The 24,105-nt window shown below is 46.3% G+C and overlaps 1 protein-coding gene and 2 long non-coding RNA genes across 3 annotated transcripts in view; 1 reads left to right on the top strand and 2 right to left on the bottom strand.

Moving 5' to 3' along the window:
• Window positions 1-7,313: 7,313 nt before the first annotated feature.
• Window positions 7,314-12,900, bottom strand: LOC135410837 (uncharacterized). Its single transcript, XR_010428901.1, has 2 exons — window positions 10,696-12,900; window positions 7,314-8,451 (listed from the first exon to the last, which is right to left on the bottom strand). It is a non-coding gene; the product is annotated as an uncharacterized LOC135410837 (long non-coding RNA).
• Window positions 12,901-13,109: 209 nt separating this feature from the next.
• LGALSL (galectin like) lies at window positions 13,110-22,744 on the top strand. The gene is made up of 5 exons (XM_064647647.1): window positions 13,110-13,291; window positions 13,436-13,507; window positions 13,676-13,764; window positions 14,206-14,383; window positions 17,062-22,744. Exons 1-5 carry the CDS (start codon window positions 13,259-13,261, stop codon window positions 17,203-17,205), a joined length of 516 nt encoding a protein of 171 aa, XP_064503717.1. The 5' UTR covers window positions 13,110-13,258; the 3' UTR covers window positions 17,206-22,744.
• The window catches only part of LOC135410836 (uncharacterized), a 28,600-nt gene continuing 17,999 nt past the window's right edge, over window positions 13,505-24,105 (bottom strand). Inside the window, exon 2 of the long non-coding RNA XR_010428900.1 lies at window positions 13,505-16,657. This is a non-coding gene — a long non-coding RNA (uncharacterized LOC135410836). The remainder of the gene's footprint in view (window positions 16,658-24,105) is intronic.

Raw genomic sequence — 24,105 nt, 5'->3', positions numbered from 1 at the left:
GCACATCATACTTGCTCCTCATGTGTAGCCCATGATTTTAAAGTCCTGAAATAATAAACTTTCCAAAAAAAGACAGGTAGTCTGAAAACAGGTGGGAAAAAACAGAGCAGAAGTTTTATGATGTGTTTGCTTTACTTTACACCCTAGATTTACAGCTGATGAACTCATGGGGAGTCATCTATTGTCCCTATTCTTGCTGAATGAATAGTTTTACTTGAAAAAGGAACCAACGAATTAAAGCATTTAACCTTAATTATCCTACAGTTTTAAGTGTTGTTAGAAAATGACTATCAGCATTAAGCCTCTTTTTTTTTCCAGGAAACCACTGGGTGAGTGTGTCTACAAGAAAAGCACGCTCATGGGATAGGCAATGACCACATCAGGAGTTTGGTAGGCATGTCAGTATGATTCTTCTCATTACAAACAATCATGTACCAGGCCATTGTAAGTGTATTGCTGCACTACTGCTGTTGCAATACTGCATCTGCAAGAGATGGTGTCAGCCAGAATAACAAGCCAAGAAACACACGAAGTCTTTCCAACTAAGTTTCTTTTCCTGACAAGTTTCAATTCAGGTCCACTCCAAATGTTGAAAAAGATTAAAGATTCCCTGGAAAGTGTTTGCACCTTCTGATGGGACCAAAGCAGATGGAGGGGAGGGGGAAAGGAAAAGCTTGTGCAAGAATAGAGATGGGCTAATGCATTGCAACAAAAACATTTCAGCCTGAGAAGCTGCTACTGTGGTCATGGGCTGCCAGCAGGGCAACGTGCCAAAACACTTCTGAAACGCGACTGCGGTTGTAGAGGAGCAATGAGAAAACGTCTCACATGCCAGTGCAAACCTCTGCTATCCCAGCACAAAACACAGAGGAAATGGGAATGCAAACAGAAGTCTTGCGTGGTGAGCTGGAAGAGCAGCCCTGGCTCCCTGACGTACACGTCACCTGGTGAAGTGCGAGACAGAAGGCGACACAAGCGCGCTCGCTCCCCAGCTTATAAATAGCGACAAACTCTGTCTGGAGCTCTTCTGAAACTGTTGCTCCAAAAATGAAAATCTGGCCTGCTTATGTAAAGGCTTCTGCTGTGTCAGACCAACTCTGCTTCAGATGGAACAGGACGTGACCGTGCCTCTGGCTGGAATGACAGGGGTTTAATTACTGCCTCTGCCGCTGACATCCCCACCAACCTCATACCAGTTGTGACGTCAGTTGGGGAAATCTGGTTCAAGTCTGCAAAATTAAGCCAAGTACATGCCGTCCCCTACCCCTTCTCCTGCCTGTGTGGATGCTACACCTTCCTGGGCAGAGCTGCTCTCCTACATGGTGTGTATGTACAGTGCTAGGCACAGAGGGAGAGCGACGGGCTGAAACAAAATCCTCACTGGCGAATACTAATTGGTCGCGTCTTTTTCCCTCGTTTGGTTTCACGTTTTTCCCTTGCAGGTTTTCCATGCTGCCTTAGCCTTGGAGACCTCTTCTGTAACTGGCGCCCACACCAGCCAGCAGTGATGCTATGTCTGAAGGGGAGCCTTCCAAGGCAGAGCTTTTCTGGCATGTTTTCTGCTTGCCATCTGTTTAAAGGGAAATGTCCCCAGGGCAGGAGCCTTCTGGATCGCAGGTTATATTCTGTTGGTACCTATCAGATAATAAAGCTGCTTTTAATTAAGACAGGCTGAGCAGGGACTGGTGCTTTATATACACCGCAGGCACTGAGCCCAGGTGAGTGGGAGGTGAGACTGGCAGTCTGGAGACCTACTGAGTATCTCAGGGGTCAAACACAGGATTTATCCACCCAATATTGGATATTTACACTGTAAGTGGCAGTTCTGTGCTCCTTTAAAACGCAACAGATAGAAATAGATAATTGTAGACCACAGTTCATTTCATCCTAAATTCCTTTATACAAAGAATCTCCAGTATCAAGTTGATGTTGCTGAAGTGTGACAGCTGAAGGTGGTGAGGTGAGTCTGACTCCAACTCACTTGGCTCCACACAGTTGCCCTCGTTGATACAGTGATGGTGAGAATATATTTGAATTGGGTGCCTGTGAGTGAAAAATTGCACCTGGCTTATTTTTGTTTAGCGTTATATTCAATTACAGTACTGGCTTTTCCAATATATAAACAAAACCCCATGTTCTTGCTAGCATAATTTCTACTGATTCCCAGAACCATGTAAACACGTGCATTTTTATGCTATGAAAATATGTACCTTTGCTATGCAAAGACTTCAATATTTGAACATCATAAAATTGTCATTAAAATCAACTTTTTCCCTGAGTAATGCTCCTCCAGAAAAAAAATCAAAACATTTCAAAAGGAGATGTACTGTGGGCAAAGAGGATCAGAAACATATCCCTCTTAGAACACATGGAAGAAATCAGCACCAACATCTCACTACCACTTTTGTGCTGTAAAATTCTGCCTGGTTAGGCAGTGGATTTTCACACAGAAAAGCTCCCCAGTTATTCTCTGGCACAAATCAATGTCACAGAGCTGCTCTGATGGAATAAAAGCTTCATACAGCACCAGTGTTATTGCATATTGATTCAGAGTGTCCGCAGGGTCTGTCCATTTAACTAGTGTACTACTTTCAAAATGGCTTTTGGTGTGTCCCATTGTGCTGCGTTTCTGCTTTTGGAAAGACATAATGGATTGTCTGAATTGTTTTTCATAAGGACGCTGAAGACACCGCAGTTCCTGAAACAGGTGGCAGGAAACACAGGCACCTCAGGCCTAGCCATCCTAGCAGGACACTAACTTGCTATACAGGTCACAGGCTCTGGGGAAATATGGCAACCTTGGCTTTGAAGGACAAATGGAAAGGTCAATTCTTCTGCTAATGGTTTAATCATTAAATGCCCTTGCCCTCCAGCTTCACTTGCTTAAAAGGCACAATGCTTCTTTAGGGATAGGAGTGGCTGGTGACCTCGATATTTAACTAATAATTAAATGTGATCATTGCAATGCAAGGCAAAACCATCACTTTTTGACATGGATGATTTTACGAAGAGGGTTGTGCAGGGACATTCGGAACATTCAGGTTGCCCTTGGAAAGCCCTCTGTCACCCTAGGAGTTGCCCATCAGAGCTGAAACAGCAGGGGGAAGACAGAGAAAAGATGGGGAGATTAGGAAAAGGGAGTGATGTGGGGAAGTTGGAAGGAGCTGGGAGAGACTTGGAGGAGGAAACACCTAGAAAATATGATTTATTTATTTAGTGGACAAACAAGGCAGCTCCTCCATCATTAACAACTAATCACCCTGGGCACTCTGGCCCCAGATTGGCAAAGGGTTTAGGTGTGGCGACAGAAACTCCTACACCTCTCGCCCCCGTGCCTGGATCCAGCAAGGAAATATCCAAACCCCAGCTCCTCAGCTACACCTCCAATAGGAGGTACCATAATTGCTAGGTAATTGCAATTAACACCTAAAATGGTCAGTAAGAACTAAGAAAATGGATCCCCTCCATTGAGCCTCCTCAAGGTGGATTTTGAATCCCATGGGTATATGGGAACAAAAGAAGATTGTTCCTTGCTTTAGCTCTCACATCGTCACGCCAAGAGGCAGTGCATCAACCAAGGGAACTGTGACATTCACCAAAGGCAAAACAGACATGGAAATGCCACCTTCAGTCTAACAGAGAACAAACCAGCACCTCCTGTCAAAGCACCCACATTGGCTGGAGGGAAGGAAAGATTTCTTGGCTTGTCTTGACATCAGACCACTGGGCATCCAGCAAGGAATGTTAGGTTCATGACACAGAAGAGATAGAGGAGCAAGACCACCTAAAGACCACCTAGCACAGTAAAAAGAATTTTTCTCCTGGTAAGGCATGAAGAAGGAGGATTTTCCTGCATCCCTCCTCCACCATCATCTGTGTACGTTCTCCAAATAACTGCTTTGGAACAACAGCCTGTAAAGCCTCACTAGTCCGAGGAACATATTGGTAATCAGTGAAAAGGCTTGGTATTAAGAGAAGAACATTATTGAATCACCTGGCGATGAAAAACATTCAGTAGCCAACCAGTGGATTAGAAGCTAATGGATGAGGGCCTTCTCCTCCAGATAAGCCATCCTTCCAAGAGTAACCAGACACACAGGCATCCCATCACTGCAGTGCCCCCTGGAAGTGTCACTCACAGCATGTGGAGAGAGAAAAAAATTCTGTTTAACAAACTTACTTTCACTTGCAAACTCCCATTGATTTTGCTGCTTCCTTCAATATGGGTAGAGTAGGACAATCTGCCAAATTGTGTCTATCTTTCAGGGGCAAATCCCTTTATGAGAGACACTCCAAGACATTCAATTAGTGCATGGCCACATTGTGCCATGAAACTCTATACACTCATCTAGCAGCTGTCTTGTAGTTCTCAGAGGGCAAGATGCTCTCTTTTGAGCCATTAGAAGCACTCCTGAAATACCAGGGGTGTTCTGTAGAGCACTTAGTCTCGGTTTCTGGCCAGCAGACCTGTGCAATCCATGGCCTGCCTTTATTGCGTTTGTTAAAGTTGAGAAAACCAACCTCTTATCAGCATGTTTCAATTTGCCATCAAGGAAGCTCAACAAGTCCCCAAAGTATTTTCAGAATTCACAAATCTAGAAAGCTTGAAAAGCTAACTACTTTAGATTTTAACATCAAAATTCCCATTGAACCTCCCTCTCTCTGGGTAACAAGATGTGACAGGACCATGACCCAAGGGGCCATGGCTCCAGGCATGAAGAAATCTTCTCACTCAAGTTGCTCATCAAACGAATAACATGAATCTCACTTTGTCATGAGCATCTCAGGGCTCAAACGATTTGCAGCTACAGAGTTGGAAGCCAAATTTTGTGTCTTCCCTTGGGAAACATTTTTCCATAAGTGGCTACTGAATCAACGTTGTGAACATCTTTGCTCTGCCACCCTTTATCCACTTTCAGAACTCTGTTACAAAGAAAAAAATGTTCAAAGTCACAGATCTACAATATTAAAGTGTTGACTGGTTGCATAGTTCCATAGGATAAGGTAACCCCAAATTTCTATGCCAAATCAAACATGCCTGTGTGTGTGTGTGCAACAATGTGTTCTTTGTGCCTCCAATGTCTCACAGTGACCACAGATGACAGAAAAGCTCAAAAATTCTCAAGTACCCAAAATTTTGGGGGAAAAAGACGACAAAGCTGAGGAGCCAGACTCCACCAGTACCCTTGGTGAGAGGAAGGCCACAGTGGTACTCCATGACTATACCATCAAAGGCCAACAGCAGACAAACCCAGACTATCATACTAGACACAAAACTGGAGGAAACCAGGCTTTGCTGGCTCTACAGCCTGTGGCATGATTTGGTGCTTTCCCTGGAGTGTCACTGTGCCTTCACTGCACTTGGGACCTGGCTGTCCTGATTAGGTGAGGACAGGTTTGTTCTCCTCCGCTCCCTTACCTCTGCCTGCAATACAGGCTCGGGAGACTCTTGCCTTGCTTTGCCACTGACCTGCTAAGCCACTTTCCCTCTCAGCACCTCTGTTTCCTCATCTTTGAAACGAGGATTGCGACCTCTATGAGACACTTTGATGTCCACAGACGAAGTGTGCTGTGGCACATATGCACGTTCTCTCTATTTTGAATACTGGTAACATATCGTTGTGGGTTTTTTCTACTATTTATTCACCTTTATTATTGAAAATGGAAATCAGTGAGCCACCCTGAACAATAAGAATAAAATAAAATAAAATAAAAAAAAAAGGAAACACTTTGGATCAGCTTTCTCTTTTGAAGATAATTACAGGAGAGAAAGCAATTTTGAAACAAAAGTGGCAAAGTGCAATGCTTAGGAACTGTAGAGCAGGATGTATTTGTCCACCCCACAGTTTGCTGTTGCAATATTCCTCTTCTCTTCCATTTTCTAAGTCATGTACAAAACATGCTTCCTAAATAAATTATTTAGCTCTGAACTGCTGCAATGCACAGCAGGATGCCTGTAAGGACAAAGCATTGTTCTTACGAAATGTTGACCTCATATGATCCAGGGGGGAAGAGGAGTTCAGACTGCAACAAGTCCTGGGTGGGAACACAGCACCTGAAACCCATGTGCACAGGCAGGGAAACCTGACTTGGTCAGCCACCCAGCAGTTCCCATCTCTCCCTTTTCTTCCCAGGAACGGCCTCATTTCCCAGCCTGGGCAGACGTGCTGATTATATGGAATTTTCTGAAGGCACTGTTGGCATTGTTGGTGGATGAAGGGAAGTTGCCAGTCTCAGGCTGTACCTGCAGATGTTCAGGACTCAGTCAGATGCTGGCTCTGCTCCAGGTGCACCCAAAACCAGCAAACCACTTTGGACAAACCAGTGATGTCCAGCAAATCCATGCAGGGACTGCATTGCCCACATACAACCAAGTGCAGTATTGCCATTAAATGTAAAGATGTGATTCCCGTGTTCCACGCTTCATTTGCAGAAAGCACTTTAAACCCAGAAATATTAAGGCAGGTCTTCTAAATTACAGGTGAAGAATATTCCCTGTGGAGCTTCTCAGTGTAGTAAACAGCCCCCACCCTGTCCTGCAGACAGTGAAAAGCTACAGGAAACCTCTTCTGGACTGAGCAGTGTCACAGTATGTTTGGATACAAGGTACTCCATAAGTTCAACTATATTTTATGAGCTCATTAGGAAAGTAAACAAAAAAAACCAGCAAATAAAGGCTCAATCCCCTTTGTACATACGAGTCTAACACGTCATTTCACTCATTTACCACTTAATTCATCAGGTTTCAAACACCCACGTTCTCTAACTCATAACAGGCAACCTGCAACTCAGAACTTGTGCACTTACGAGCAATACAGAGAGGATGGTGAGAGTGATCGTCCTTCCTTCTCCATCAGGGTGCAGGTGTCCGACTGGATCACACCAGGATGCATGGAAGCCTCAGCAGTCCAGCTGCTGGTCTTGCTGTTTCAAAGGCTTTTTGGGTGAGCTGACACATTTCTACTGCCCAGCGTGGAAGTGAATCTCTCCCACTGCCCTGAGTTAAGGGGTCTGAGGAAACTGTCCAACACCCAGTGTGCAAAGAGGGTGTTGGCTGGCTGCAGGGGACAGCAAGCTGCAGGTGATGGTGGTTGTGAGAGGCCCTTTAGCCCTTCCTGGTCACCACGTCCTGCCCATGTCTTGCCCTTGCTCTGACCACGTGGCCCTGCTCTAAGGAGGTCCCCTAAACTTTCCGGGATCTGGTCCTGGCCACCCTGCTCTAGGGAAGGCTGCTGGAGCAGATATTGGATCAGACGACTGTGCTGGTTTAAAGGTAAACCAGCAGGGGAAATGAATCCAACTCCAAAGAGAGATTATAAATCAGAATAACAATTTAATAAAATAATACAATAAGTACGATTATACAGACAAACAATTGGTTTTAACCCACAAAACCCAAATGTATAACCCAGCACCCTGGGGCATGAACAGAGTGGTGTTTGTTGGGCCCCCTGAGTCCAAAGTAAAAGGAGAGGGGAAAACCTGTTGGTGAGAGTGCTGTTGCAGTCTGGTCAAGAGTGGTGATTGCAGTCCGGTCGAGGGTGGTGGTTGCAGTCTGGTTGAGAGTGGTGGTCTGCAGTCTTCCTCTGAATCCCACAAGTGGTTAAAAAGTCCCAAGACCCCAAGATTATATATATCCTTCAGTTCAGGCAGGAATGCCCAGTGCCTCCCTCAGAGCGGGGAGTTCCACAATGGGTGTGAGGACAGGAACATCCTCCTATCTCGCAGGCCTCTTAACACCCAGTTTATAGCCTGAGGAGTCAGGCTGCTCTGGGCAGACGGTGTAAATGGCCTATTGATAACAGTTTCTGGGAAATGGCATGGAAGGCTATACAATACACAGTTTTGGGTTACACCCATACAGTGATGAACTGGTCCCAGCTGTTCTAACTAGGACAACAACTTTCACAGGTGCCTTACAACCTCCACACATGGGCGGGATATTCTGCTTTGGTTTGACTCCTAAAGCACCTCAACTCAACCCTGCTGCCTGCTGGGAAGGGTGCTGGGACAAAAAAAATGACCCCAAACTCAATTCTCCCCCAAGATTCATCCCCAAACAACAATTCCTCACCCCAGGATGTCCTATGGCAGCACAGTCAGAAGACAGGAAAGATCATTTTATTGTGGACATCACCTGGGGGGGGGGGCACAAGAGTCACACACTCCAGCTGATGAACAGGAATCAGCACCTACAACAACAGCCACAGAACTCTGAGAAAACTGGAAAGGCAGGAGGAGGCAGGATTTTGTTCCCCTTGAGAAAGCAGCCCCTCAGCAAAAAGGGCCACCAGTGAACTGCCACCTGGCAGCAGCAGCCTGAGCATGGCAGAGCCAGGATTCTCTGTCCTCCCAGACTCCCTGTCCCACATAACAGCAAGGACATACCAATGCTCCTAGTGGTTCTCCAACCCTCTCTATCCTCCTGACTGGCACCTTGGGACTCCCTGTCTGCAAAGAGGAGAGGCAAGCAGTGAGCTGGAGGTGGCTTCCTTAAGTCCTGATCCCCTCCTGCCGAAGCTGGACTGACAAATCACAAGATTTTTAAATACATGTATATAATGGTCCTTTTTATTTGCCACTAGATTTCAGTTGTTATGAAAATAGCTAAATTCTCAAATTGCTAGAAATGGCTTCTTTAAAACAAAACACAACCAAACAAACACACAAAAAAACCCAAACAACCCCCCACCCCACAACAACAACAACAACAAAAAAGCAGCTTAAATAAAATAAGAGCCAGGTATTTGTGAAATGACAAAGGCCTCAACACTGAAAGACAAAAGAACCAACATTATGAGATTCATGAAAAAATTGTTGAGATAGGAAAATACCGAAGAAGTGCCAAACAAGACAGAGCAGGAAAGACCAGCCTGTGATGCACTTAAACATTGATTCTCTGTAGAAAGGATTGGAAGTGCTGAAAGATCCTGAATGTCAACAGCCTTCAACCAGCAAGTAATGCCATATCCAACTTGCCTTTATGTACATGCCCTTGGCTTCTGGGGCAAACTCCAGTAAACAATCTTCAAGACAGGTATTTCTGATACACACCTGCTCTGCAGCAGATGTGCAGCGGTTCTGTGTGCAACCAAACAACTCAGTCACCAGGACCATCTCCTTAAACACCAGTTTTCACAACCCATTACTGGGAGCCCCAGAAAACTGACTTCTCCACTGGATTTGTGCACGGCCAGAGACCGAACCCCCAAGGGCAAAACTCTTGACCGTAATAACTCAGGGGGCAACAAGAAGCAAGGAAGCCACATGAAATAAATGTCAGGAGAGGGGTGCTGCTCCTGGCCCTGGGTTCCCTCCTCCATCCATGAGGATGTGACAGCACTAGCCTGTGAAAGCGCACAGGCGTGGTAAACACTCTCTCCACGCTGTCCGTACGGATAACTGTCACTTGTCTTTCCCACGGATGAGCGTGGGAGGGCAGGCTCGGGAACATTTCCACCAGTACACGGCATCCCATGCTTCAGCCTTGGCACACAGTGCCAGAGGAACCTGTCCTTGGAACACTTTGAAGCCACACTGCAACAAGGCATGTACAACATCTGCTCTGCTCTCCAGCCCTTGCCCCTTCCAACCCCCTATTCATTGTCACTACTATCCTCTCCCAAGTCCTGCCTTGAACACCCACTCAGGACAAATCTGTGCCTGAAAAAAATAGACCTCTGCCTGAGGATTTGCAGTGGCAAAGATACAGAGGTAAAAAAAAAAAATCACACAACCCAAATTGGTTATCAGCATTGCCATTTTACTGCTGTAATTATGAAAAGGAGGAATTCCTCTGAACACTTGGCTCCAACCACTGAATCAAACTTATTCCAAGACATTCTCCTTTATTGGATGACTCAGCTTTTTCCGAGTCTCACAAAAAAAACAGGACTTGAGTGCTTTGCCACCCAGAAACCAAAGGAAGCTTCCATGAAACCAGCAAACACCTCCCATCTTCTCAACATTGTTATTAAAAAAGCAAAACAAACCAGAGAGGTTCTACAAGTCAGCCTATAAACCCAGTCATGAGGAGAGTAGTGTCAGTGGTAATAGGGCAAGAAAGGCAGGGTAATTATACCACACCAAATTTGCAATCGTGCCGCATTCCTTGCTGGTGAAGGCCGGCTAAGAATTAGATACACCTTTTTAAATCATCAAAGGGAGTGGCTGCAAGATACAAGGTGCTGGGATTAAGATGAAATTCTGGGTTTGCCAGTTCTCAGCAATGGCTTTGGTGGCTGGGCTGGGCATGTCATTAAATGCTCCCAAACGGTGTTCACACCATGTCACTTCTTTTTAATCTTTATATGATTCTCTGTATTTCAGGAGTCCCAGGCTCCCACTGGGCAAAAAGCTGTACAAACCAAGAAACTGAAGACAATACCTATCCAAAATGTTTTTTGCACTTGGTCAACCGGACAAGTCTGGTAACTTGTACCTCAGCACTACTTCAGTGGTGCACAAATATTTATCATGTTGCTCCAGTTACTGCCACAAGGTCTGCAAGCTCAGGCCCTCAAGCATGAAAACTCAAGAGCTTCCCTGCCAAGAAGGCTGTTAAAAATACTGAATGGGAAAAATACTATTTCGTGAAGATGATTTAACAAGGACTACATGAGTGAGGGAACAGATTTCGCTCAGACCTCTCCTTTTTCAGAAGAACAAGTACAGGAGTTCAGGTGCAGTACTTACCCTGCAGATCTTTGCAGAGGGGCTGGGAAGCTGGGTCTCAAGGAGGCCCCTCCATGGGTGAGAGGCACAGTGTTGCCATTTCAGAAATGGAATCCTGCTCCACAGCCTGCTGGGCACTGCAGAGGCAGGTAATCTTCTGCTGGAGAACATCTCTCTTGGAGAAACCAGAGGAGTGACCATCACGCAGGCAGGACAGCGGCACACAGAGGCAGAGCTCCTGCTCTGGCTGCCTCACCTTGTTTGTACTGTACACGGGATTCTCAATAACCTCCTGGGCTGTTACGGGGTAAGAGGAGAACAAGGCACAGAAACAGAAAGGCACAGACCACCAGAGCCTTAAAAACTGATGAATGTTCTCTCCCACCGTAATTTCATAGTGCAGGTTGTTCCAGACAATCCACGGCCAACAAAATAAATGCTGCATTTGTGCTAGTTTTCAGAAAACATGCCAAAAAGACAAACACAAGGCAAAGCAGCCAGCCAAATAGACAAGACTTGATATTTAATTATTTTGAAATGAAAAAGTTCAATTAAAACCAGCTACAAAACAAAGACATAATGATTATCTCTCTCTTCATAAGTTTGTGCTTTGGCACAAATAACTGGCCGGCCTGATTTTATGTCCAGTGAATTTAATCTTATCCAACAAAGTGGCTCCCTGTACAGCACAGAAGACAAGGAGTTCTGAAAAGAGCTCTTGGGACAATGCATAACACCATACAACTAAATTAAAAAACAAACAAACAAACAAATTCAGGGTGATTTCTGTTCCCTCTTAGGCCAGCAGGAAAAAAAAAGCCTAATGCAGGTGGCATCAGACTGTGGTGCGGTAAGCAGCACTCAGGAGCTGACAAACCCATCAAGCTAACTCCAGTTCCACTTTGCGGAGAACTTGTGAATGCACTCACCTCCCCACTCGAAAGCCAGCTGTTTGTGTTGTGTGATGGGTTCATGTTACTGCACTATTTATGAATTCAGTCTCCTGGCAGTATACAAGCCAGATGCTTTTCCATGTGGTGGCAGCTGACACCCAGTGATTCGGCATGAAGAAAAGAGTCCAGTGGTTTTTCCCATGCTGAGGCCTGGGCCACAGGGATGCTCACTGCCCTCGTGCCCAGCTGTGCCGGTACACCTGAAGAAGCCATGACTTCAGCACAGGACTTACAGTAGAGCTGTATGCTCAAACATAAGCTTCTATGAGCCATCTCCAGCTGGGCATCCAGAGATGAAAACATCCCCAAATTAGTGGGCACTGCTGAAAAAGTTAGTCAAGTGTCTAAACACTTGCACAATCTGCACTTACTCTCAGTACCTCTTGATTTTTCAGATGGCATCACCCACTGATTGCAAGCGTTTCCCAATGGACACAGTCATATTGAAACCTTAAATATTGCAGTGACTTAGCTTCTTCCACTTCACTTTACTCAATATAATTAATCCCCACAGCGCCTCAGAGGAAGAAGGACAGCGGCATCGACCAACCCAACCCCAGTGTGCAGGCATGAGGCACGAAAAGCCAAGGGAACTGTGCGAGGTCCTGCAGAGCGCAGGCCAAGTCCATCTGCTGTGTCACGTTTCTAAAGAGATACTCATGCCATCAAACCCCAGCGGTGAGGAAGCGGGAAGAAAGCCTTCCTCAATTCCCCCCCGCCCAGGACCCCGAACTCGTCAACATGATCATTACAGCATGTTTGACGGCACAAGTCACTCCTGCTGTGGTCCAGGCGAGGGATTCCTGGCATGGCACGGGCAGGGCTTGGTGGCCTCGGCCGGAGCTCCCCGCCGGCACGGCCGCATTGCATAACTACGGACACTGCATGTCAGTGGGAGCTCCCCACCGGCATCCACCGGCTTATGCAATCACCGCGCCCCGCTGCGAGCAGGGACGGCGGGTTTGGGCTCCCCTCGCCCTCCGGCGGGAGCGCTGCCCACCGACCCCGCTCGGGGTATCGGCCCCCTGAGGGTCCTCGCCGTGGGGCACGGAGGGGAGCGGGGTGGGGGGTTCATTTCGGAGCGGCCGAGCCACCCCTGGAGAAGGGGAGTCATCCAGGACACCTCGCCTTCGCCGAGGTGTCCAAGCTCAGACATAAAGGTGCTCCCTGACATGAGGGGCGTGGGGCTCCTGTGGCCGCTCTCCGGGCATCCATCACCTGCAGGTGCCAGGTGAGGGTCCCGGACCCCGCCAGGCCGGGCCCACCGCCGTCCCCCCACCGCAGCAGCGGGCCCGGGGTCCCCCCGCTGCCCGAGGGCCGAGCCCCGCCGCGGGGCTGCGGAGCGGAGGAAGCGGCAGCGGCCCCCGCCCCGCCCTGCCCGGCTCCCCCTCGGGCCAAGGGCTGGGCTCCCCGCCGGGCGAGGCAGAGCCAGCCTGCCACCTCCCCTCCTCCTCCTCTTCTTCCTCCTCCTCCTCCTCGCCTTCCTACTTCTGCACCGGCTCCGCTCGGGCTCCGCCGCTGCCCCTCCGCCGCCGAGGCTGCCACAGAGCCCCCCTCCCTCCCTCCATCCCTCCCTCCCTCTCCCCCGCCCTCCGCCCTGTCCCCAGCGCCGCCGCCGCCGCTTCCACAAGATGGCGGGGACCGTGGCCGAGCGGGACGCGCTGGTGAGTGCGGCTTCGCCCCCCGCCCGGGCACCGGGACCGGCACCGGGACGGGGCCGGGGGGGCCGGGCAGGGCACCTGCGGAGCGGGGCGGGGGCGGGGGGGCTGCGCCTGGCCCTGCCTCAGCGCTCTCCTTTCTACCTGCAGAAAATAGAGGACGGGCATTTAAACAACTCCCTGGGATCCCCGGTGCAAGCTGATGTGTACTTCCCTCGCTTGGTAAACCACCTTTATTTGGTTTCTTTCTTTTGGGGGGGGGGGGGAGGTGGGCGGTATTTTATTTTTTTTAACCCCTTTACTCTCCCCCTCTCCTCCGCCCCGGCTGCAAAACGGCGGCCGCTGCTGATGCCGAGCTGACCCTCGCCACCTTCCCCCTGTCCTTTCCAGATCGTCCCCTTCTGTGGGCACATCAAAGGAGGAATGAGGCCGGGAAAGAAGATCTTAGTTATGGGCATAGTGGACCTCAACCCCGAGAGGTAACACCTGGGCCCGGCCAGGGGGAGATGGGGGAGCGGCCACACGCACGTACACATACACACGGATCCCTGCTTTCTGGAAAGGATTATTTTTATCATTTTAAATATAGCATGCTGATTTCTCCTTTGACCCATAGAGGGGGCATTTCTTCAAGGGATCCCGTTTTCACTTGGGAGTAAAGGAGCATATAAAGCATATATATATATGCATATATGTACACATATATGTACAACACCATGCACACACAGACATATATATATGCCATAACCATGTTCCTGTCACTGCTGAGCTTTCAGGGTTTCTCTGAACTAGCTGAGCTGTCATCCCCCCTGTGCCACTATACCAATGGCTTTGATAAGCTGAGAAATGAACCTGGGCGGCATTTGGGGCTTATTTGGTTTTTTTCTGGCTGAACGAGAGCCGTTCTGTTTGTGTTGCAGCTTTGGCATCAGTCTGACTTGCGGGGAGTCAGAAGATCCTCCTGCGGATGTAGCCATAGAACTGAAAGCTGTGTTTACAGACAGACAGTTTGTCAGAAACTCTTGTGTAGCCGGAGAATGGGGGGAAGAGCAGTCGTCTATTCCTTACTTTCCATTTATACCGGACCAGCCTTTTAGGGTGAGTACCAGGATGACAGCGGCTTACACTGTATCCGATAAAGTGTCATTTGATCTGAGTTGCAGCAGGACCTGACTTGGCTTTCTTGAAATCACAGTGTAGCCCGCGCTGCTCCTGTTGAGACACCAGTTGCTGGTTTGTTTGTATCCATCAAAAGTTGTGCAGGGATCCTGCTGCTACGTGCAGCTGCAGGCAGTTCGGATGGGGCTGTGAACACCTCACCTGGGTGCTATGACAAGTCGGAGGTTGTAATACTGTGTGATGAAGTCCAACTTCCTGAGCTTAGTTTTATAGCTATATATTAAAAAGTACCTCTATGTTATTAGTGCATTACAAGTTATTACTGGAGAATGTAAATACTCTGTGGGACTGCTGTATGTTTTGATGGTTTTTTTAATGGACATAGTGTTTGCAGTTTAGTGCGGCTAATAAGGATCATGTTCATCCTTTGTCTCCAGGGATGTTCTGTAGAGGTTGACCGTAGCTCTTCGTGTTAGCAGATTAAACAGCTAAGCAATAGTGGTATTCTTTCCTGAACCCTGGGATTAAACCTCCCATCAAATTTAAGTCTGTAGTCACTTGAAAATGGTGTTCTGGGAAATACTGTGGCACTGTGGATGGACTGGGTTGACCTAGAAGCAGATTCCCATCTGTAGTGTTTATGGTTACGTGAAGATGTCTTTGCAAATCAGGACTAACAAAGTATGTGGCTGCAGAGGGCTGCTTCACTACATTGAGGAAAAAAGGCTGCATGCCTTTTCCATGCAGCTGACCCAGAAAAACCTTCCTCCTCCTCCTCCCCACCCCTCTTGCAAAACCTCACTAGCCCCTCTGCTAAATGCCAGTGCTCTGACCAGCTGCCAAACTCTCTTAATCCTTCTTGCCCCCAAGATAATCTCCCCCAGCCCCAAAAGCTCACCATCTCCCCAGATGCTTGGGCTTTAAGAGGGTGTTTGTGACTGGTTTTGCTGCAAATTGGTTGCGCTCTACTTGCTTCTGCAAACTCTCCCATCAGAACTGGCAACACCCTTTGGTGGTGTGGGAAATGCACTTGAAAAGACTTGGAGGCTGGGTCCTGCTCCAGCTGAGAGGGTACCACTGCCTGCTGCACTGGGCGGTGACTGGGCCCTCAGACGAGCCAGACAAATTACGCAGAGCGTGTTTTGTGGGTGTCCCACTAATGGCAGTTGATGTTGGAGGACAGCAGTATTGCACGTTTACTGTGAGATACTGTAGATAGGGAGTTGTTCTTTTCCCCCCTTTTCTTTTTTTCTTTTCTCTTTTTTTCCCAAATGGAATTTAGGCTCCCAACTGACTTTGTACCTTTGATGGTCTCCCTCTCAGTGAATAAATTAGACTATTAAGTGTTCTTGCCAATTACTTGTGGCCCAGTCCAATTATCATTCCGGCGTGGCCCCGGGTGATCTGGAGAAGCGGACTGTGAGCAGGGTTGAGGGTAACCATATCTTTTACATAACAAGGCCTCGGGCTGGCTGCGCCTGCCGCAGTGACACAGGAGCTACGTGGCAGCACGGGCCCTTCCCTGGTGCTTGGTGCACTACCAGGTGTCCGGGAGTTTAAGCTCTCCTGGACTGTCAGCTGCCACTTCTCCCAGTGCGACGTGCTCCATGTCAGCTGGGCTTTGGCTCAGGCAGTTTGTCACCCCCTTCGCATTTTTATGTGCTGTAATAGCAGCAGAGTCAAGTGCCTGGACACAGCACTTCACTCTGGACAACCTCTTTAAATGACTCAGGATTTGCAGATTTTCTCCTTAGCCTGTCTAGACCTGGAGGTCTCCAAAGGCCTGCATGAGAAGCGCATGTTCTGTGCCCTCGTGTCCCTGCTTCCTGCTGGGGCAGCTCCAGCAGAGCTTAACAACGGGACACCATCTCAAGCCACCCCTAACGTCAGGAATCTCCCAACTTGTCCAAGCTTGTTCAGCTCCAGGCTTTATTGCTTTTCCAGAGCATTTCTGCAGGTCTCTCAGGAGGAGGGATGAGCTGTGTCCCTCCCTGATCTGGTTTGTGCCTCGTGCAAACTGCCCAGCTGAATTCAAGCAATCCTGCACTGCATCGCCTTCACTGCAGCCCCGGGATGGAGTCCAGTCCAACAGGGAGTCCTGGGCTGTCTGCAGGAGTGAAGGCTTTTTGGTTATGCAGGAGCTCTGTGTATGTGGGAGGGAAAGACAAACCTATCTCCCTGCTCCATATTCGCTCCCTTCCAGTAAATTAACAGTAGTGTGGAAAGCATTGCAGAGGGAACTGCTGCCTTATTCTGCAGAAAAAAAAAAAAAAAAGGAAAAAGAAAAAAAAAGTAGCAAGGAATGCAAGGTTTGGGTTGGAGATACAATTTCTTCCTCCTGTGATTAGCGGTTTGAGTCTGTTTCTGGCATTATTCCAAGAGGCGAAACCTCCCAGTAGCCAGTGGGACTGGGTTCCGGTGTCCTTACTGCTACGACAGCGTGAGATTGGATTAACGTCCCTGGGCAGTAAGAGCAGATCCATCACAGTGTAACTGGTGTCAAGGGGGAAGACTGGTCTCAGCCCTGGCTGTTGTGTGGCACATTAGTAGCACAGTGTGTAACTTCACTAACACTACTTAAAGTGCTTTTTGTGTGCTGTGAAATAGCTTTCTGGTTACACTGGGAACAACGTGCTTTAACAATTTATCTTTTACAGGTTGAGATACTTTGCGAGCATCCCCGTTTTAGAATATTTGTGGATGGACATCAGCTCTTTGATTTTTACCACCGTATTGAAACACTGTCAGCAATTGACACAATAAAGATAAATGGAGATCTTCAGCTTACAAAACTGGGCTGAGCTTGTTAGGACTGCAGATTCCAAACCAGCTCAGGTGCCATCGTCCGTTTGGAGCAGTGACAGCCAGCTCTGGACACAGCTATGGTAGGAAGGCTGCCCTGTTCCTTTTCCGCATGCAGTTCTTCACTCCTGTGCCGATGAATTGGGCTGTTTTTTATCCTAATGAAGAGCACTGTTGGTTAATAGACATTGAGCCGTTTTTCTTGGATCAAAATAGCCCACCTGTGCTGGATAATCAAATTGGAATGGATTCAGAAAGACTTGCAGTCTTTGTTTCAAATCTCACAGAAATGCAGTTTCTGAAATGCAGCGCTAAAACCGGTTACTGAACAGTAGTGACAACAAAAACGAGTTTTTCTTTTGCAAATATTGTTTCTGCACTGAAGTGGAGTAGTGTAGCACAACATAGGGCCACGTGCTGACGTCCTTACCCGGGGCCTGAGCCTGGTTCCATGGAAATCAATGGCAAAACTCCCACTCACTTTAACGGGGTACAATCAAACTGTCTTGTCCTTAGTCAAGCACAATTCCCACTGATTTCTATGGCATTTTTGCACACACCTTGGGGCCTGCTGTTCTGCTGGTGTAAGTCAGCATTACCTGCACAGCTTGCAGTGGAGTTCTGCTGATTGCTCCCAGCTGCTGGTTTGGCCCAAAGGCTGTGCAAAAACTGACTGAGGGTGTGTGGACACAGCCTGTGTATTTTAGTCAGGGTATTTGCATAGAATGTAGGTCGTTATGAGTTTTTGCACAACGTATTGTTAATACAATTTTTAAAGCTTCTCTGTAGTTTATTTATTTATACTCATTGTATGTATTATTAGTAAAAAATGAACAATCTTACTGGCGGTTAAGAACGGCAACGTGTAAACATTTTGAATGTACAAAATGTCTGAGGTTCTTTGGGTAAACTTTACATATCGTTCTTGAAAAAAACCATGTTTCCTATTGAACATTTAGTTATGTTTTAGTGGAGCCCTCTAGGCCCTGGGAAAACGTGGGCATGGTAGCCGGTGGGGGGAACTCCGCATATTCACGAGGATCTGTTTTTCAGGGCTTACTAACTTTGCTGCACAGGATGGGTTTGAGTTGAAGTCGATCCATTTTAAAAACTTTAAAACCAAATTTGTAGGTTTAACTGTGCTTTTATAACCTGAGAAAAAGTTAAATTTGGCAATCTCTTAGTTCAGAAAGAGAACCAGGCTCTTTCCAAGGGAGATGGGAGATTCTTTACACTTGTTTGAGAACATATTCGGCCTTTGATATGACAATTAAAACTTGTCTAGACAGCCAAGTTATTAATGCTTGAAAATCAGCTACTGCACATGAATAATAACTTTTCAAGTAGCTTTTAAAATAGTAGGTATAGGTGTATAAACACAGTCATTGCGCTACACTATAAATGAACACAGCCACTTTCTTGACTTCTTTAGGACTAAATACACTTTTTTCCCTGGCTGCTCACAATGGTCTGTAGTGGGTCTTTCTGAGTAGTTATAATCGTGATATAAACATACATTTAGGCAATTTTGAAACACATAATATAGGGACTAAAACACAGACTATAAAAAACATCCTTTGTAGCACAGCATTAAAAAAAAAAAAAGAGAGGAGAATCTCACAAACAGAACTGTGTTTAACCTGCAATAAAACTGTGGTTTAAAGCCACCAGAACTGGAATATCCAAAGTTAAGGGTAGAATGCCAATGCAAAGCCTCATTTTGTGCTAATTTGGCCTGCAGTTAAGAAGCCTTAGACTGCAAGCTGAAATTCCAACTGTGGCTCTAGTCCAAAGCCTGTTGAGGTCAATCAGAGTCCTCTGAGCATAGAAGCCTGATTCTTATTTCATGCAAGTGCAAATCTCTTTGTAAAGCTGAGGGGTTGTTGCTGCTGCTCCAGACAAAATAAGAATCAGGCTGCCACCTATAAAATACAAGTTAAAAATTCAATTTTTAGCCTTAACATTTGACACTCCCTGACTTTTCTTCCTACTTCCAAATTAAGAGAGAACTTGTTGTTTTCCAGGTAACTTTTTTATCTGATGTGTGGCTTTTAAGCTTTACATCAGATTCTATTTGTACTCCAGATTGAATTGAAATGTTCCTGTCTTGCTCTGTTTTTACTCTTTTACATGATACATGATGACTGTGTCATTTTCCATTGTATAAAAAACGCTGACAGTGTTTCGGTACAAAATATATTCTTAAAAATTATGATAATAAAAATCCAAGGGAAAGGTGCTTCTACATGAGGTGTTTTGGATTTTTCTCCAGCTTGGAAATGGTCTATGCTTCCAAAGCTGATGCAGGCAGAAGATGTTTGGAGAGAAATTTAGCACCCTCTGTGCCTAGTGCTTTCTCCCAGCCGGATATCTAAAGCCAGGTTTGCTGATGCAGGGCCAGTGCCTGAGGCCAGAAGTAGGAGGCAGGAGAGAGTAAGTAGCATGTCTACCCTGCAGTAGCTCAAACCCAAAGGGAATCTCCCTGACAGCACACCAATAGAGATTTCCCCTTCCATTCCTTTGCTGTATCCCAGGAAAAGCAATTTGGCTGTCTTGAATTTTCACAGCCCTCGCGCTTCTGCTCTCCCGCGCAGCCTCGGCACAGCGCAGTGCCTACCCCAGGGATGCTGAGGTGAACTCAGTGCACCACCTGTCAGTGCCATCTCTGGTGGGAGCAAGGGCCTGCTGATCCCGCCTTGCTCCTCTTCCCAGCTGCTGGGCTGGGCGCTCCCATTTGTTCCCGCTCCAGGAGTTTTCTGTCTGGGGAAAATGCTTTTTTTTTTTTACCCTGTTTCTGGTTTTGCCTTTGCATAACTTCACCAACCACGGCGCCCACCACCTGATCCTGCCCCGTTGTGGTTTCTGAGCCAGGCTTCAAGGCAAGAAGGGCTGTGAACCCTCTGCTGACGGGTTGTGGTTTGGCTGAGAGCTCAGGAAAGGGCAGAAAGTCACAGTTAAGGCTTCCACATCTATCTATCTATCTGTCACCTGCTTGGAAGCCTTTTTATTTTTCTTTTGCTCTTGGGCACTACCAGGCAATGGCAGGTGAAAGAAGGATGATGTCTATGTCACCAAGGGCTGTTTCCACAGGTGCTTGGCTTACACTGCCCAATCATGTTAAGAAGCAACTGCAGAACACTTGCATGTGCAGTGTAAGTCAGAGAAAACAGAGGCCTTAACTGTTTCTGCTCAGTTGGACCTTGAGCCAATTTCAAATGTTTAAGGTGGGAGACTGTGCTGCAAAATTTATATCTGAATTTTTAGGTCTCCACAGCTTAGGGAGTATTCAGATCTTCATTTTGAATATAAGGTCCTAATAGAAATAAAGACTATTTCCAAATTGCACCAGGTTTTTCAGTAGAGACAAGTAGTCTGTGAGCTTCTTGGAAGCTGCAAATCTTCAGGACTTTAAGGAGTGTGTAAAACAACTTTTGAAACCTTATGCTAAAATTTATTAGCTGAATATTTCTGCGATTTCCTCTGAATGAGGAAGTTGATTCTGAAATTAAAAAAGCCTTGAATGGGTAAAATCCATGTGCAGTGGAATCATTCAACTTAGCACAGCTTTATTTTTTCCAAAGAGGAAAAACTAAAAAAAACCAAAAACCAAAAACCAAAACAAAACAAAAAACACGAAAAAACAACCAAAGCAAAAAACCCACAACCAAATTATTTAATTTTGCTTGGGATTGGCTGTGATAAAGCTGATTTGATTTTAGAAAAACCAAAACTAGGTTATTGCCTACTCAGAGCCTTGAAATATTTCAGTGTCATGTGAGGTAGTCTGTGTCTAAACATATTTCACATAAACGCTTTTTCACAGGCAAGTTGTTAAAAATGTTACAAAATACCTTCTTTTTGTGTCACAATTAGAAATGTTTGCCCCACCTTGTAAGAACATTTTGTACTAAATATTCATGTGTTGTCTATGAGAACTTGCACTAACATATTATATTCTCCCTCCCCTCCTTGACTAGTTTGAGCACAAATAGGCATAATATTGCTAAACCGGTTGAATGTGACATCTGCTTGAGGCCTTGCACCTTTCTCAAGGGCTGCTTTGAGTAAACAGCCTGGAAACCAAAGGGAGAGCCTGATTCACCATTCTGCTGTGCCAGCTTTCCACCCTTGTCACTCTCCTGCTGCGAGGCTGAGGCTGAAGCCCAGAGATTTTCATGTAGGGAGCAGCACTGAGATTTTTATCTTTGGATTTCAAACTATTCACCATGGAGGAAACAAGACCAGAGTAGGCACAGCACTCTTCAGCTTGGTGGTGAGGTTGGGGTAGCATGACATGCTTTAGCCCTAACAGAGCAGGAGTTCAGAGGGCATTGGTGGGCATTTCAGAGCCAGACAGGAGATGCAGGACAGCTTCCCAGGGATGGGCTTTTGCCACATTTTTATTTGCCACCTTCTGCAACCCCCTGCCAGGACACATGGCAAAAAGCCAGCATTGCTTATGAGCTTGGAAGGCATGAATGGATTCGTGTTCCTACTCGTCTGATGTAAGAGAGGCATTTATCTGACGTGGGGCTCATTTTGCCTCCTGTCCACAAGTATGCCCCACAGAAAACTCCAGCACTGTTTTCTTCAGAGGCTGGTTACAGAGACCTTTCCAGGCAGAAAACTGCAGAACTACAACTCTGCTGAACCAGTTAACAACCTCCCAGCACCCCTGGAATTAATATGACAGTATAAGGCACAAGAATCAGGCTGAAGGCAGCCCCAAATACTCACTGTGATAAGCACAGAAGTTCAGAAGGAAAGCTTACACCAGTCTAGGAACAGTAAGAGACCTGGTGAGGGTTTTTTCTAATCGTGGGTATTGTTCTGATTTTATCACGTGGATCAGAAAGTGTACAGGTGAAAGTCACTTTGCAATGAATGGTGTGTGGGGTTAGAACCAAGGCCAACCCAAACAGGGAGAAAAAATAAGCTGCAGACGCCCTATCTGGCTTTGATACACCCTCCCAGCTCCTCCCAGCAATCACTGCTGTTATGAACATAGACAATTACTAGAACAAGGAGATTCAGCAGCATGTGCAAGATCTAAATAATAAACTCCTACTCTACCACAGGTCCTCCCTAGTTCCTGTTGCTAGGTCTTTCCATCTGTCTGTCAACAAATAACCATGTCCTGCTGCTTTTGAAATCCATGTCAAAAATCCCTTTGACTTTCATGGAAATAGGTCCCTAAGAAAAGGGTTATTTCTAGCTCTCACTCTCTGGTTATTTTCAGCTGGGGCATACTCTAAAACTGAGTTTATTTTTAAGTATGAATAGAGGACTATTTCTGACTGCATTATACATTGGGTAGAGTCAACAGGAAGCACGGCCTCTCTCTGCTGCAGAAACACTGGTTTCACAGTTCCCTGATGAAATGTCTTGTTTTCATTACCTTCTGATTTTACAAAGTGAGATTGTGCACAAACTGACCGGGCAATAACAGTAATATGTACCATTCACCACAGATCTATTTTTATGTGTTGTGCTGATTTCATAATGAACTTTTAATAACAATAAAACATGAAATCTTCACTAGGTTATTCTGTCTTCTGTCTGAACTATTAATGCTCATTACATACCCTCCTGACTTCTCTAACTTCTGGCTTTTTTTATCTTCTGACTGTTTTCCAGATGTAGCTAACTCTTTCCCTCATAAAACTGTAGTGCGAAACTTTAGAATGGGAAGTGCAGCTTTGGTAGCAGCTTGTGTAAAACTGCTTTACAGCTTAGATGCACCGTACAGAATAATCAAATAACTTCATTAGAGGAAAGAACATCTTGCTGACTCTTACAAGACTCCTGCTGACATCACTGGGCAGTGTAAGCCTCAGGAATTAACAGGCACGACTCAGACCTCACAGCCAGGCCGTGAGAACAGGTCACTGATCATTTTGCACAGGTTAAAACAGCAGTTTAACTCACACGTGTTCCAGCTCACTCTGGTGGGACTGGATTCATAGGCGAGTGTTACGTGGTGAGTAAAACCACCAAATCAGCTCCAGGTGCACATTATTATGAGATCCAGTGTTTTACTTGTTGGCATCATCTTAACTAAAGTTCACATTGACCTGATTAAACACAAGATGAAACTATAAGGTCTCAGCTTCTTTCAGTTAAAGTTACTGGAAAAATTCTGTATGACCCAAGTGGGAAAGGATTATGCCCTCCATCCAGTCATGGCTGTAAAAAACAAGTGAGGTTTCTGTGGGAAACCTCAAAATTCAAACAGCACTAAAGCAACAGATGAACAGGATTTGAATACAGCTAGTTCTGTGTTTTTTCTCCCAATAAAATGACTGTGATTCAGATGCTCCACATGAAGTTCATCCTACCTCTAACCCATGAGCATCAATCTGTGGCCATCCCTGCTCAAAGCCAGCCTGAGATTGGGCCTTTGTTTGCTACACATGACTCTAAGAGGGGACATCTAGAGATTCTGAGATAAAACACAGCATTTGGTAACCTTGATGCAAAATAGAAATGGTTGTCAGTGATATAAAAGCAGCATCTATTCCCCATCAGACAGCAGAACCACAGCAGCCGAAGTGCCTGGGAGGGATTTTCAGGAGAGGGAATAGATACATCAAATTTCACCTCTTGCATGGGCTAACTCCTACAGAGGCCCTTGGAAAGCTCTCATTTGACCTGTAATACTGAGTAAACTACAGGCATGAGTTTGGGGGAAAGGCAAAGCACCTGATGTGGCAAGTGCCCTGTGTACTTCTCTCATCAGTACTATGGATGCCTCGCAGCTGGGCTTTATTTTGGTGGAGTGTTTCTGAGCTTCAAGCCAAGCCAATTCATGTCGAGTGATTTACTCACAGAAATACCATGAATATGGCTCTTTGCTAGCACTGCACTGGATCTTATTTTTAAATTATGACTTTCATCAC

The sequence above is a fragment of the Pseudopipra pipra genome, chromosome 3, assembly GCF_036250125.1.
Source record: "Pseudopipra pipra isolate bDixPip1 chromosome 3, bDixPip1.hap1, whole genome shotgun sequence".
Taxonomy (NCBI): domain Eukaryota; kingdom Metazoa; phylum Chordata; class Aves; order Passeriformes; family Pipridae; genus Pseudopipra; species Pseudopipra pipra.
The sequence above is the reverse complement of the archived record's forward strand: the minus strand, read 5'-3'. Positions and strand labels throughout refer to the sequence as shown.

What these genes read in the sequence shown, in the direction of transcription:
- LGALSL (XM_064647647.1), top strand. Translation starts at nt 13,259, where the DNA reads ATGGCGGGGACCGTGGCCGAGCGGGACGCGCTG. An exon ending in TGGCCGAGCGGGACGCGCTG is followed by an intron (nt 13,292 to 13,435) that starts GTGAGTGCGGCT and finishes TTCTACCTGCAG; the next exon opens with AAAATAGAGGACGGGCATTT. An exon ending in TACCGGACCAGCCTTTTAGG is followed by an intron (nt 14,384 to 17,061) that starts GTGAGTACCAGG and finishes TATCTTTTACAG; the next exon opens with GTTGAGATACTTTGCGAGCA.